General features: G+C 44.3%; 1 protein-coding gene across 1 annotated transcript in view; it reads left to right on the top strand.

The window, feature by feature from the left end:
• Positions 1–14997, top strand: part of TRAF1 (TNF receptor associated factor 1) — a 76171-nt gene that overhangs the window by 20037 nt on the left and 41137 nt on the right. Inside the window, exons 4-5 of the mRNA XM_033961712.1 lie at positions 2418–2516; positions 4797–4958. Coding sequence (XP_033817603.1) covers positions 2418–2516; positions 4797–4958 — 261 coding nt within the window. The remainder of the gene's footprint in view (positions 1–2417; positions 2517–4796; positions 4959–14997) is intronic.

The raw sequence follows: 14997 nt of genomic DNA, 5'->3' as shown, positions 1-14997 counted from the left end.
CTAATGCTGCCATTAGCGTGTGACCATTAAAAATATGTTACTATGTTAGTGTTTCCCACCATTCATTTTGTAGGTGGTAAGGGCTCATGGAGTATTCCTGCGCTAACCAATTAACATGCGTACAGTGTGCTTTGTGTTTTAAAAATTTTATTGTTGGTAGATCATTTTGACTTGGCCACGAAGGTAAGGGGGAGGGAGGGAGGGGAGCTGCTGAAAGATATCTAGTAATCCTTGCAGACTTGACTGTGCAGGGAATTATTTTTGTAAAATCATGTTTTGTTATGCGACTGGCATTATTTAGACTTTAATTTCTATGAATGAATAGAATGAAAATGTTATAAAATTACTTGGTTGTTTTTATGTGCATGCGCTGAAGGAAAGTGGAGAGAGTGGGCTGAGGACGCTGAAGGGAAATGGGGAAGAGAGAGTGGAGAGAAGACGCTGATTTATAAATTGACAATTGTACAGAATATTGTTTGTTTTTATACTTTAATATAATAAGTTCAATATAAAACAATTCAAGGCTTGTGTGGATGGAATCAGGTGGTTTGCGGGGATGGAGACCGAGCTTACAGGGATTAGGCCAATAAAATGGTATTTTCTTATTTCTCATTATTTGTTTTATTTTTATTTGTTAATTTGTAAAGTGGTGATTGTTATGTATCTGTTTTTTCAAATTTACATCTGCTGTGTTTATATTTTGTACAATACTAGAGGACATGTATTACTGTTTTTGTGGTGTTGTGGTGTTGCATTGTATGCAGAGTCTGGTTTCTTGGCGGTTCAGTTTAACTTTTGTCTACATATTTCTATTTTTAGTTTGTGATTATTCCATATTGGGCGAGGGTCTATCTGTCTGTGTGTATGAAAGAGACATGGCTTTCTGATAGCATCGACTGTACAGGATCAATTGACTGTGCAGGATCTGGCTTGTTTAGTTTTACAATGTATGTGTTGGTGTTCTAGTGCTCACTGCAGTGTTTAAGATGCTGCCTTTTCCTAGGTACAATCTTGTTGTGCGATATGTGGATTGTTACTAAAAATCATATTTTTCATATAGATTGGGGGGGGGTGTCAAAAAATGATGGGCCCCGGGTGTCACATATGCTAGGTACGCCACTGAGAACATAAGAATTGCCACTGCTGGGTCAGACCAATGGTCCATCGTGCCCAGCAGTCCGCTCCCACGGCAGCCCTTAGGTCAAGAGCTAGTGCCCTAACTGAGTCTAGCCTTACCTGTGTATGTTCAGCAGGAACTTGTCTAACTTTGTCTTGAATCCCTGAAGGGTGTTTTCCCCTATAACAGCCTCCAGAAGAGCGTTCCAGTTTTCTACCACTCTCTGGGTGAAGAAGAACTTCCTTACGTTTGTACGGAATCTATCCCCTTTTAACTTAAGAGAGTGCCCTCTCGTTCTCTCTTGGAGAGGGTGAACAACCTGTCTTTATCTACTAAGTCTATTCCCTTCATTATCTTGAATGTTTCGATCATGTCCCCTCTCAGTCTCCTCTTTTCAAGGGAGAAGAGGCCCAGTTTCTCTAGTCTCTCACTGTACGGCAACTCCTCCAGCCCCTTAACCATTTTAGTCGCTCTTCTCTGGACCCTTTTGAGTAGTATTGTGTCCTTTTTCATGTATGGCGACCAGTGCTGGACGCAGTATTCCAGGTGAGGGCGTACCATGGCCCAGTACAGTTATTAAAACTCTGCGCTGTTCTTTATACATCATGCCGAACAGGGTTACCAGACGTCCGTTTTTACCCAGACATGTCCTTTTTAGAGGACTGTCCAGGCGTCCGGACAGCTTTTCAAAACCCAGCACTTTGTCCGGGTTTTAAAAAGCGTTGAGATCGAGGCCACATCTGGAAGGCATCTGCGCATACGCGAATGCAACGTGGTGATGTCACACATATGCGTGCATGTGTGTGATGTCATCTTGTTCCATCTGAGCACATTTTGAGGCCCTCCAGATGCGGTCCCTAAGAGATGAGGTTTGTGGGGGGGTATAGAACAAGGCAGGGCTGTGGGCGGGATGGGGCGGGGCTAGGGGTGGAATGAGGCGGGGCTGGAGGCAGAACAGGGCAGGGCCATACGTCCTCTTTTTTTTTTTTTTTCCAACCAAAAATCTGGTAACCCTATGCCTGAATAATCGTTTTTGTGCATCTCTGTTAGTACTGGGTGAATGAATCAACCAATCTCACAAGTGACAATTGTAGAAAACTATATTTAAATTACAATTATTAACAGCTATAAAACTCTTGTTTCCTCTATTTCAAAGGCTGAGAATATATGATGTCATATTATGATTAACTACCAAAACCAAAACAGAATTGTGGGATTGAAAAGAAAAATTTCCCCAAAGTCTACCAGCTCATCATTAGAGATTCTGACAATATTTTTTTGCTTTCTTTGATTCCTCCAGGCCTTCAGTGATGCCGCTGTTAATAAAGAGATCCTGGAATTAAAAGTGCATTGTAGCACTTCTGGGTGTAACTGGACTGGCATCATGAGAGGTTATGAAGTAAGTGTCACCTATCATTTCACTTAGATACAATTCACACATGGCTAATATCTTACCTAGAGGCTTATCATGCAGTATAAACTGCTGGATGGCTCTTTTACTGCTTCAGGGCATCTCAACCTTTTTAAAAATTTTTAATTCTCTAAGGGCTCCTTTTATAAATCCGCTGTAGAGGTTTCTACTGCTGGCTGATGAGGTGCATGCTCCAATGCTCATAGGAATTAGATAAGTATTATCTAAAGCTAAGCCATCATAAAGTATCTGGGTCTTCAGCCCTGTTTGGTAGCCAGCAAAACCCAAAATACAAATACAGCTGAAAGGAGAGGCTGCTTGGTGGGAGATCCGAGCTCCTCAGTGGGAGTTTTGGCAGGTCTATAACTCAGGGACTACAAATCCCACATTGCTTTAGAATGCAAGTTCAAAACCAGGACTAGTCCCCCTCCTGGAACTCAGTTACTTGGAGCTTCTGTGCCCTTTACAGAGATGCCAAGTTACAGACTGGAGATTTTGGGCATTCCTGGGTTTGTGACCACTGTATCCTGGTGCATTATGGGATTTGCAGCACTGATTTTAATTGGCAAGACTGAACATCAAGTCTCAGTCTCCTATGGCAGGGGTGCCCAAATGGTCGATCGCGATCGACCAGTAGATCGCAAAGGCAACGTGAGTCGATCATGTTGCCTTTGCGATCTTGTTCTTCCTGCCTTCCCGAACCAGGCCAGGCACGTACAAGCACCGGACCCACAAGGCATCACCTCCAACATAAATTCTGACATCGAAGAGGAAGTTCTGGGCTAGCCAATCACTGCCTGGCTGCCCTGGAACTTCCTCTCTGGTGTCTGAATTGCCGTTGGAGGTGAAGGCTTGTGGGCCTGGCGTTTGTACGCACCATGCCTGGCTTGGGGAAGCAGGGAGAAATCAATGGGGGGGGGGGGCGGCCGCAGGGAGAGAGAAAGAATCGGGGAAGTGGAAATCGGCGCGATGGCTTGGGGGGGCAGGGGGAGAGAGAAAGAAAGACAGGCAGGCAGGGGGAGAGAGAAAGACAGAAATAAAGAGGGGAGCAGGGGGAGAGAGAAAGACAGAGACAGAAAGAAAAGGTGAGGGGACAGAAAGAAAGAAAGGCAGAAATAAATAAATATTGGATTTACAGAAGAAGGATGTGCAACCAGAGACTCATGAAATCACCAGACAAAAAGGTAGGAAAAATGATTTTATTTTCAATTTAGTGATCAAAATGTGTCCGTTTTGAGAATTTATATCTGCTGTCTATATTTTGCACTATGGCCCCCTTTTATTAAACCACGATAGTGGTTTTTAGCGTCGGGAGCTGTGAGGGGCATTCAGTGCAACTCTCTGCGCTAAAAACCGCTATCACGGTTTAGTACAAGGGGAGAGGGTATATTTGTCTATTTTTGTATAGTTGTTACTGAGGTGACATTGCATATTTTAGTGTCATCTGCCTTGACCTCTGAACCCCCCATCCCCCCGAATGCACATGATAATTAACATTTTCTCTGCGTAGTGTGCTTTGTGTTTTTCTAAATTTTATTGTTGGTAGATCATTTTGACTTAATCATTTTAAAAGTAGCTCGCAAGACAAAAAATTGTGGGCACCCCTGTCCTATGGGATGTACAAGAAGTTCAAAATCAGGACTGTACCAAAATCTCCAGCTTGTAACAGGTTAACTTGGCATTTCTGCCTTTACCCCATTCCCCGCTCATCTTTTACTTATTCTTCTCTTTCACCCCCTCACTCTTGCATTCACCCTCCCACCCCCTCCACTAGTTCATTCTTCTCTCGTTCCTTTCTCCCAGCCTCCTCCCACCCCTTCGTATTCCTGATATTCTTCCTTCTCCTCCCTGGTCAGAAAGAGAGGGACACTCTTTGTCCTAGCACTTGCCTTGATCTCTTTCAGTTTCAAGCTGATGTTTGAATGCATGGTAATGGTTGTCCCTCAAGATCACAAGTACCCAGACATTCAAATTCCAGAGAGAAGAGGGCAGAGAAGGAGGCAGACCCAGCATGAAGTTGAAAAACACTGCTCTAAAGCATCATTTAAAGGAAATCCTATCTATTAAGTGAAAGTATGTTCATACTTTTGCTTTGAATATTTGCCAGAGTATGTGCACAATCTTTATGCAGGTAAGAAGTTACAAAATCGCTGCTATACTTTTTAGAAGAAATACGTACCTGCTATGCTGATTTTGAAAATTTGCTCTTCCACAGGACAGACACTGATGTCAGGATACTGATTTCCAGCTTTCTTTGTCATTTCTCAGGAGCACCAGAGCCTCTGTGAACATGCTTTCATCTCCTGCCACCTGGGCTGCGGACATGTGGTCATAAGGAAGAACCTGGCTGACCATTTAGAAAAGGAGTGTATTTGCAATATGGTAGCCTGCCAAAAATGTAAACAGAAAATCTCCAGGAGTCAGCTCCAAGTAGGAAACTTTTTTTTAACTTAAATTTGTATTTATCCTCCCCTCCACCCTGCCCACCTAAAAAAAACCCAATATAGCAGCATCTCCCATTGAGACATTGCTAGTTGAATCCTGAAGGCCTGTTTTATTGTGTAGATTTGAAGATCTGTGGTGGATGAGTGCTGTTAAACAGTGTGGGAGATGTAATTAGTCAGGGCTTATGACTAGGGTTACCAGATTTTCCTTCGGGAAAATCCAGATCCATGGCCATGCCCCCAGAACCCTCCAGTTCCGCCTCTGCTACACCCTTTTGTGCCCCCACCCCCAGACAGCATCCGCACATGCACGGACGCGACGCAATGCCATCATGTGCATTCGCGGATGTCCCTTCCCGATGCAATTTTGTTGGGAAGCTTTTCAAAACCCAAAGTGCCGGGTTTTGAAAAGCCATCTGGACCCCTGGACATGTCCTCAAAAGGAGGACAAGTCCAGGGAAATCCGGACATGTGGTAACCCTGGTGCTGTTCAGTATAGGGCAGGGGTAGGCAATTCTGGTCCTCGAGCTCCACAGGCAGGTCAGGTTTTCAGGATATCCACAATAAATATGCATGAGATAGATTTGAATCTCAAGGAGGAAGTGCTTGCAAATCCATCTCATACATATTCATTGTGGATATCCTGAAAACCTGACCTGCCTGTGGTTCTCGAGGACCGGAATTGCCTACCCCTGGTACTGTATAGGGTAACCATATGACTCCAGAAAAAAGAGGACAGATTGAGACATCCAGGCTTTACTTCCATTGAAAGCAATGGAAGTAAGGAACACAGTTTGAAACATCTGGGTTTTACTTCCTTTGAAAGCAATGGAAGTAAAACCCGGATGACTCAATCCATCCTCCTTTTTCTGGAGACATATGGTTACCCGCCTAGATTTTCAGTAGAAGGTTGCATTCTGCAGTTGCGTTTCTTATGATTACAGTCTCATGTTCTGTGCAAATCAGTGTAAAATGTGGCCTGGATGTAAAAAGTATAACCAAAAGTAAAGGGAAAATCCATTCAATTAGAATCAATAAAATTGGTCAATGGACCCCACATCAGATTAAACCACTTAATATTACCTCTTTGTTCAGACATCATTTTCTGATAAGGATAACACAAGCATATCGAATTCCACCAAAAAGTGAAATTTAAGCAGTCACAAGTCATCCAGTTTTTCATAATCATTTGGATGGCTGCCCCAGTCATTATACCCAATAACCTGTTTTTATGCCTGTCTACTGGAGATGTAGGAGATAACAGCGTCCCACATAATACCGCTTCATATGACAGCAGAACCACAGTCTCCAGAATCAGGGCAATATGTCCCCATATAGATCTCCAAAAACTGAGTATCAAAAGACAATAGAACAATAGATGATTCAGTGTCCCTATATCGAGATGACAGTGCCAGCATCTATTTGATTTAGAACTATCTAATTTCTGCAAACGAACAGGGGTCCAAAAACTTCTATGCAACAAAAAAAAAAACTTGTTTGTCTCATAGATGCTGACACTGTACACCTCATCCTCCAAGACTAAATCTATGGCCATTGAGTAGCAGAAATCTGCTGCTTAATCTCAATGCTCCAAATATCTCTCAAACTTGTTTTTTTGTTTCTTATTCATATAGCCAGATATTAATTTATACCGCTTGCCTGCCTGATGCCCCAGCAAATCTGTCTGGAAGCATAGGCCTGGCAAGCTTTTTTAGATTTCACCAATCAGGGAACCCCTTCTGAATAGCTTGCTTGAACTGCAACCATTTATATATTTGAGATTTTGAAATACCAAATGATTGTCCCACGAGAACTGATCGCAGCCATTCAGAAAGCAGCGTGGGCCCAAGCGGGAGCGCGGAAAGCTTTGCTCCTGACCTCCGCGCTTTTCTGACCTCTGCGCCGCTGGCTGGGAAATAGGAGGAGACAGCTAGCGAGGGAGAGATCACACTGGACCACCAGGTTATTTGTAACAAGGTACCATGGCGGATAAATGGCAGGTCGGCGGGCAGGGTTGGGGGTTTTAAAAAGGTGCAGCAGTGGTGGGTGTACAGGGGGGTGGGGTGTTTTTCAAGGTGCAGTGGGTGTGCGGCGGCACAGTGGGCGGGGTGTTTTAAAAAGGTGCAGCAACGGGAGGGGTGTTTTTAAACAGTACAGGGGATAATTTTTTTGTACCTTTGCTATATAAGACGCACCGAGATTTCCAACCCAGTTTGGGGTGGGAAAAAAGTGCGTCTTATGGAGCGAAAAATACGGCACTGCATTGTTACTGGTGTTTTCTGGACTCTAGTACACAAAGAGCAACTTTTGTGGTCTTGTTGCTGGAATTTATTGTACGTCTGTATTGTGATTGCTATATTGAGTTTTATTTGTCTTATATTTATACTGAGTATTGGAAGATCTTCTTTCTTGTAAACAGGAATATCAGTCGTGACCAGTGGTATTTACCTTCTTTTATTGCAAAGTCTGTACAGCAGTGTATCACAAATTGTGCCGCAGCAGATTCCAGGTGTGCCGCATGACGCCAACAAGGAGGAGAGGTGCTGGTGCTCGCTGAGTGCTTACAGGATGTGCCTCTTGTAGCGAGAAGCATGTCCTGTAGGCATTCAGCCGGTGCCAATGACCCTCTTCCTCGCCGGCATCTCTCCTCCTCTCCCCTCCTCCAGGATTCCCCACTGGTGAAGTGATAGGCTCAGGATTATGGCCAGAGAGCCTCCGCTCATGCGCAGACATCAACGTGATGACATCACGCATTCGCGTGATGTTATCGCGTCAATGCCCCACATACTTCTGGATGCCTTCTGGCCGCGACACTGAGTTTAGTGTGCCATGGCGCCGAAACGTTTGCGGGACACTGCTGTAGAGAGCCTAATTTACCTATTCTTCTGCTCCTCCTCCTTTCACTTTGGGTTGTGCTGAATTTCCTCAGTCTGTATCAAAGCAGTTAGTCAGCCTTAGAGTGGATACAGAAAGAGAGGGGACATGGGGATTCCCCTCTGAGACAACACATGTCTGTTCTGCTCAACAAAAACAGCATTAATCAAACCATTTTGCAACACTTATCCCCCTTCCCCCTTTTTTGCAAAACTGTAGCGTGGTTTTTAGGCCGGTTACACAGGAATCATGCAAAGCACGTGCCTGTGGGCTACAGACCTCTGCCCTGAGAGTCTGTATCTTCTCGCAGCCAGAGATGTCTCAGGGGAACCGAGAGCCTCTACAGCACCAAAAAGCTTCGTTTATGGGAGGAACACCCAAGAAACAGAAATTAAACTAAAGCAGAACAGAGAAGTTTCTACAACTTCACTGTAGAGAGTAAGAATGTGGAAATCCAGCCCAGCCCAGAGTGAGAGGAGGATGAGCAGAAGAATATATAAATTAGGCTCTCTACAGACTTTGCAGTACAAGAGGGTAAATACTGCTGGTCAAGACTGATATTCCTGTTGCACTAGAATTTTATTGTAAACCATGCTGAATGTTTATACAGGCATTTGGTATAGATAAAGGTTTAAATAAATATATACATTTTTTTTTCACTTTTGGCTCCTTTTCTAATTGTAGCCAGAATGATTATTTTTCTTTCTCATAGGGTTTTGTTTCTGCTTTGTTTGTTTTGTTATCATGACTTTCTGTTGGGTATTTTATCCTAAATAAGATCAATATAAAGTTTTTAAAAATACCCCTGGGTAAGCACTACCTAAATTCAGCTTTATTTCTTGACCATCAGGACATGCAGATTGCTACAACCTTTGCTCAAACTGCAAATGAGTAAACTTTATGATGTACAGTTGAACAAAATTTTATAATTACCCATGATTAGCATTTCAAAAGCACATATTTGTGTCTCTGCCAAAAACTATAGGCAGCTCAGCTTTGTGGTTTGTTGGCTGAATAATGTAACTGTTCTTTTTCCTTGAGAGCTACCATAAGCTCTTTCTCATGGATCTATCTGTTGAAAAGTTGCTCTGCTCTTCAGGTATTCTAGACATCAAAGGCCAGCGGGGTTGTCAGTATTCCAGTGCAAATGAGAAAGGAGTTTTCATTCAAGTTGAATGACGTAGGGCTCTCTTGCTTGGAAGAGCTCCATGGTCGCGTGGGTTGAATGTAGGTTTCTCTGCTTGGAAGAACTCCATAGTCTTGTGGGTTGAATGTAGGGTTCTCTTGCTTGGAAGAGCTCCATGGTCTCGTGGGCTGAATGTAGGGTTCTCTGCTTGGACTAGAAACATGGTTTTATGAGTAGCATTCAGTATTTCCTCAGGGCATGCCCATGTTTGGCAACAACTTTGGGTCTTACATGAATGATTGTGCCTCATCTTCATGGGGATTTCTATGTAGACCAATTTCTGAAGACCAAGGTACATAAATTCAACATGTAGATTTTCTTCATGCAACTAATCCAGTGGCCATTTAGGGAGGGTGGTTACTAATCTGCATTAAGAAAATAATACATTATCTCTCCCCTTTTACTAAGTTGTGGTAGAGGTTTCTACCGTGGCTCAGGGCACTAAATGCTCCGACACTCATAGGAATTCTATGAACGTCAGAACATTTAGTGCTCCAGGCCATGGTGGAAACTTCTACTGCAGCTTAGTAAAAGAGGGCCTATATTGCCTTTTAACGTGTATTAAACTGCATAACCATGCATTAATCTCCCTCTCACCGCTCTCCCTTCTTTTACTTCCCCCCTCCTCTTCTCATCCCTACAAACCTCCCCGTCCCTCTCCTTCTTCCCCTCGCCCCTTTTCTCCTAATCCTTCCTCTTTTGATGTCGCCTTGAGCGACGCACAAATAAAAGATTAGATTAGATTATTTTACAGTATTACATCTGGTTTAAAAAAATGAAATGTAAGCATGCATAGTACCTAATTATTATGCAAACTTAATAACACCACTTATGTGTAATTTCACAAGCTGTATTATTCATAGCAAAATAACACCAGCTTTGAGCTGACATTATTTTTCTGGCCCAAGAGCACTGGTATGCTAACATATGGCCCAGTGCTCCTGGGTGTCATCTTAAAGGGGCCGATGCAGTATTAATAGTAAACACAAACCCCCAGACACTTTTTTTTTTTGCCCCCCAATCAATGCTCCAACTTTCCTCAGAACCTCTCACCCCCCTCTAGACTGCCCCAAGCCTACCTTGCTAATCTCTGTTGACCAATGAAATGGGGCAGGAGAAATCCCCAGTTGCTTCATATCCCATGTGACTCTCAGTTCAAAATGTCACCCCTTAACCCTTGGTGGTAGTCTTGCAGTACTACCACTTCTTATATGGCAGTTTGACCTTTAACAGTAATGTCTTAAGACAACTGCTAGGAATCAAGAGGTATCATTAGACACGAGGAATTAGCAAGCTAGGCCCAGATTGATGTAAATGGTGGATGGGGGTTCTTTATGCTGGGTGACTTCATGGTGGGTGACATTATTAGGGATTTGAGGAGGTTAGGGGGGCTTAGCTAGGGGTCATAAAGTATCTTTGGGTATTGGGGGTCTGTGTGAGGGGGTCTTTGCTTGGGACAGTGTGAGGGAGGAGGTGGGTTCATACTTACTATTAATACTGCACAGGACCCTTTAAGAAGTCTCTCCAGAAGCAGCCCAAAGTTTATGAGGTTGATCACAAGTTGAATTATTTAATAATCTGTGATACTGATTTGCTGGAGGTTAGTGACTCCCAGCTTTGGTGGTCTGATAGCCCCTTTACATGGTTAAAAATACTGGGTTCCTGGCCATTTAAATCATCTGTCTGTGTCTAACAGTGACATTTAACTGGACAGTGCTGCTGTATATCCCCTCTAACCACCTATGCCAAAATTGGCAGTCCAGCGGTGGAGTTAGGGTGGTGCGGTGACCTAACCGGTTAGGAGAGATTTTCAGTCTGCTAACCAGTTGAGAAATCACATAAAGTTAGAACAGAAAAAAAGCTGTTCTAACTTTATGCATTAAAAGCAACAGGACACTGGGCTGAATATCAGCTGGTGCCTAGTTGACTTCTGGGTCCTTGCTTGATGTTTTGCCATCCCCTCCCTCCCTGACACTCCCCTGGAACATCCAGCTCAGCCTGTGAGCCTTCCTTCCTTCCTTCCCTCCCTCCCTCCCTCCAATAAAGCATTAGAGGAACTTGGCCTCTTCTCCCTTGAAAAGAGGAGACTGAGAGGGGACATGATTGAAACATTCAAGATACTGAAGGGAATAGACTTAGTAGATAAAGACAGGTTGTTCACCCTCTCCAAGGTAGGGGATAGATTCTATACAAACATAAGGAGAGAGTGGTAGAAAATTGGAACGTTCTTTTGGAGTCTGTTATAAGTATTTTTCTTATTTTGCTTGGGTTGCCAGCTGGTTTCAGATTTCTCAGGGCAAGTTGATCCAATTCTAGGTTTTTCCCACCGAATGCAGGGAATGGAAGAGAGAAAAAAAAAACAAAATCCAAGTTTGGGAGCCAGATATGTTGTAGAGCACTGAAGATGATCTGCAGCTAAGCTGAAAGATCGTACTCCAAATAATTTGCCATTTAAATTTATGTCTGTGAAGCGCAGTTGGAACCCAGGCTTCCAGTTCTTAGAACTGTTTTCTAACCATTAGGCCACACTTGTAAATCCAGTAAGTGTCTGTGAGTCCAGTATTCTTGTTGGTGACTCTCAGGACTTCTGAGTCAATAAAGAAACCTTGAAACTTTGTTGATTTTTGTACATTATCTGCTATTTTGTGCTATTTTTTATTCTTGTGTTCATGGGAATGGCTTGAGGTCAAGTTCTCTGATTTCTATACTTTGCAAACCAGTTCACTTGGTTCTTCAAACTGACCTGCTCTAGGTTAGTGTGCAGGGACCCACTGTTTATCTGGCTAAATTTAGCCTTTTCCCACCACATTCTAAATATTCTGAAGAATAGAAACTATGAGATTTTCATTATATCTGGATGACTGTCTTATGAAAAGTATTTTTTTTGTGAGATTTATACTTTCCATTGATCTATGTAGCAATGAGAAACACAAACACAATGTGACACTTTCTTTCTGGAGACACATGGTATATAAATACTATAAAAATCATATTTTGCACATATGAGGAACGAATGAAAAGTAATGCATCCAGCTCCATAATTCATTAACAGATAGCAGCACTTTTTCAATCGTCGCTGCCCTGCCTCACTCCCACCAAGACTGACCACCCGCACTGAGACCAACTCCCATCACAGCTCCCGGCTGTCTGCTTCCTGCTGGGCTGGGCTTGTGAGTGTGCTCCGCCCCCAGTACTTGCTGGGAGCACTTAAATTACAACAGCTGCAGGAGCCATCTTTTCAGTCGTCGCTGCCCTGCCTCGCTCCCACCAAGACTGACCACCTGCGGCAAGACCAACTCCCACCACAGCTCCTGGCTGCCTGCTTCCTGTTGGGCTGGGCGTGTGAGCATGCTCCTTTGCGAAGCGACTAAGCGGAACGCAAAGCAGCTTCCCAATACCACGCCACCTCTCACCCAGCTTCCAGATCCTGCCCTACGAGGCCCATCAGCGGGCGCGGGAACCTTCTGCTGACGACCGACTTCAAACGCTACACCTCCTGCTCTGGAGACCCCACCCGTAGCTCTGACAGGCCAAGCAGCTAAGTATTTGCATGACTAACTCAAGTACTGGCATGTCTCGATAATATTCTAATAACTTGCATGACCTCAGATAATCAACTACATGCCTCTAGTTAGTCTGGATACCTCGTATACTGACTTATCTGGATAACATACTATATACTTGTATGACAACAGCTATTCTCTAAGCTATACTAAGTTCCTGAATGTCTGGTTATTCTACTAACTAGTTATTTCCAACAATCACTAGTTATTTCCAACAAGCACATGTAGGGTCAGCCTACTATCAGCTCCACCAATTTTCTTCCAGCCCTGACCCAACACGTGGCCATCTCTCTCGCCAGCTCAATGAGGTGTAGGGCATCCAGTCTGTCCTCCTACCCTCACAGAATACAGCCTGCCCCACTCCCCATCGATCGGCAGATTACCTAGCTCCATTCTCTTTATTCTTCCTTTTAACCACAGGACCAACATGTCCGACTTCACAGGAAAGCTTATAGCCCTCCTCCTTCTCTACCTACTTGGCACGAGAAACTGGATCACTAAAGCCTTAGCATTTGAACCAATCCCAACCTACTTCACATGGGACAGAATCACTGGGCCTGAAAAACAACTTTGCCCCTCTCGTATCCTCCATGACTACATGGAATCAGGTCCCTTCCCACTCACCGTGGTTAATGCCTCCCAACACCCCTCTAGACCAGTGTTTTTCAACCTTTTTATACCCGTGGACCAGCAGAAATAAAAGAATTATTTTGTGGACTGGCAAACTACTAGGACTAAAATTTAAAAACCCCGTTTCCGCCCCATCTCCGCGAGCTCAGTCACCTCAGTAACTATAGAAAAATAGACAAATATAGTGCAAAATATAGACAGCAGATATAAATTCTGAAAACTGACACGTTTTGATCACTAAATTGAAAATAAAATAATTTTTCCTACCTTTGCTGTCTGGTGATTTCATGAGTCTTTGGTTGCGATTCCTTCTGTCTGTGTATCCTTTCTTTCATTTCTTTCTTTCTGCACTCAGGCCCAAGAATTGTCCCTTTCTATTCCCTCCCTCTTTCCTTCCTATGTCCTTGGTGCCTCCTTCCCATGTCTTTAGTGCTCCCAGTGCCTCCTTCCCATGTCCTTAGTGCCCCCAGTGCCTCCTTCCCAAGTCCTTAGTGCCCCCAGTGCCTCCTTCCTAAGTCCTTAGTGCCCCTTCCTATGTCTTTAGTGCCCCCTTCCCATGTTTTTAGTGCCCCCAGTGCCTCCGTCCTGTGTCCATAGTGCCCCTAGTGCCTCCGTCCTGTGTCCATAGTGCCCCCAGTGCCTCCTTCCCGTGTCCATAGTGCCCCCAGTGCCTCCTTCCCATGTCTTTAGTTCCCCCAGTGCCTCCTTCCCATGTCCTTAGTGCCCCCAGTGCCTCCTTCCTATGTCCCTCTCACTGCCTTCCACACTTTGTCCCCCCCCCAAGCCAGCCTGCTTGCCTGCCTACCTCCTTCCCTCCCTGCCGCGCAAAAAAAAAAAAAGCCTCCCTCCTTCCTTTCCCCGGGTCGGCTGCTATCTTACCACCCTGCTGCTGCTATTGCTAAAGCCGACAGGAAGTCTTTCCATGCAGCGATTGGCTGGCCCAGAACGTCCTCTCCGACGTCAGAATTGACATCGGAAAGAAGACTTCTTGTCGGCTTTAGCAGCAGCAGCAGGGCGGTAAGATAGCAGCCAACCTGGGGAAAGGAAGGAGAGAAGCTTTTTTTTTTTGCGCGCGACAGGTAGGGACAGGAAATGATCGCCTGTCCTGTTGTCCCCGAGCACAGCTTCGGGACACTGTCCCGAAGCTGTGTGTGGGGACAATGGGACAGGAGGTCTGAAAACGAGACCTATGGTCACCTTAATCTTGCCAGCCCTGCGCGGACCTGCAGAAATTTCCTGTGGACCGGCAGTTGAAGAACAGTGCTCTAGACCATCGCACAAAAGAAAATGACTCCTAAAAAACTTACAATGTACTGAGCCCTCTACACCATCGGAACATCACACTATTTCTGGTGCCTATCTGAACATTTGCTCGGTTAGGAACAAAGCCCAATTGATTAAAGACTGGCTAGAAGAAACCCACCTAGACATCCTATTCTTAACCGAAACATGGCTTATTTCCGATCATGACGCTACCAGCGACCACAACATGGTATGGTTCAACCTCAGGAAAGATTTCACTAGATCAAACACAGCAACAAAGGTCCTCAACTTCAAACGCATGGGAGATTTCGTCCATCGGGCGCTGCAAAACCAAGCTGAAACCGATAATGTAGAGGCTATGTGGTCAACCCTGAAATCTACCCTACACGAAGCAACAAACCGCTATATAAAAACAGTAAGCAAACGACGGAGAAACAATAAACTCCAGTGGTTCACTGCGGAGATCTCGGACCTCGTTAAAAAAAGAAAAAAACATTTATTTTTCCTGC

This window comes from Geotrypetes seraphini, chromosome 10 (genome assembly GCF_902459505.1).
Source record: "Geotrypetes seraphini chromosome 10, aGeoSer1.1, whole genome shotgun sequence".
NCBI lineage: Eukaryota > Metazoa > Chordata > Amphibia > Gymnophiona > Dermophiidae > Geotrypetes > Geotrypetes seraphini.
This window is presented reverse-complemented; position numbering and strand designations above follow the sequence as displayed.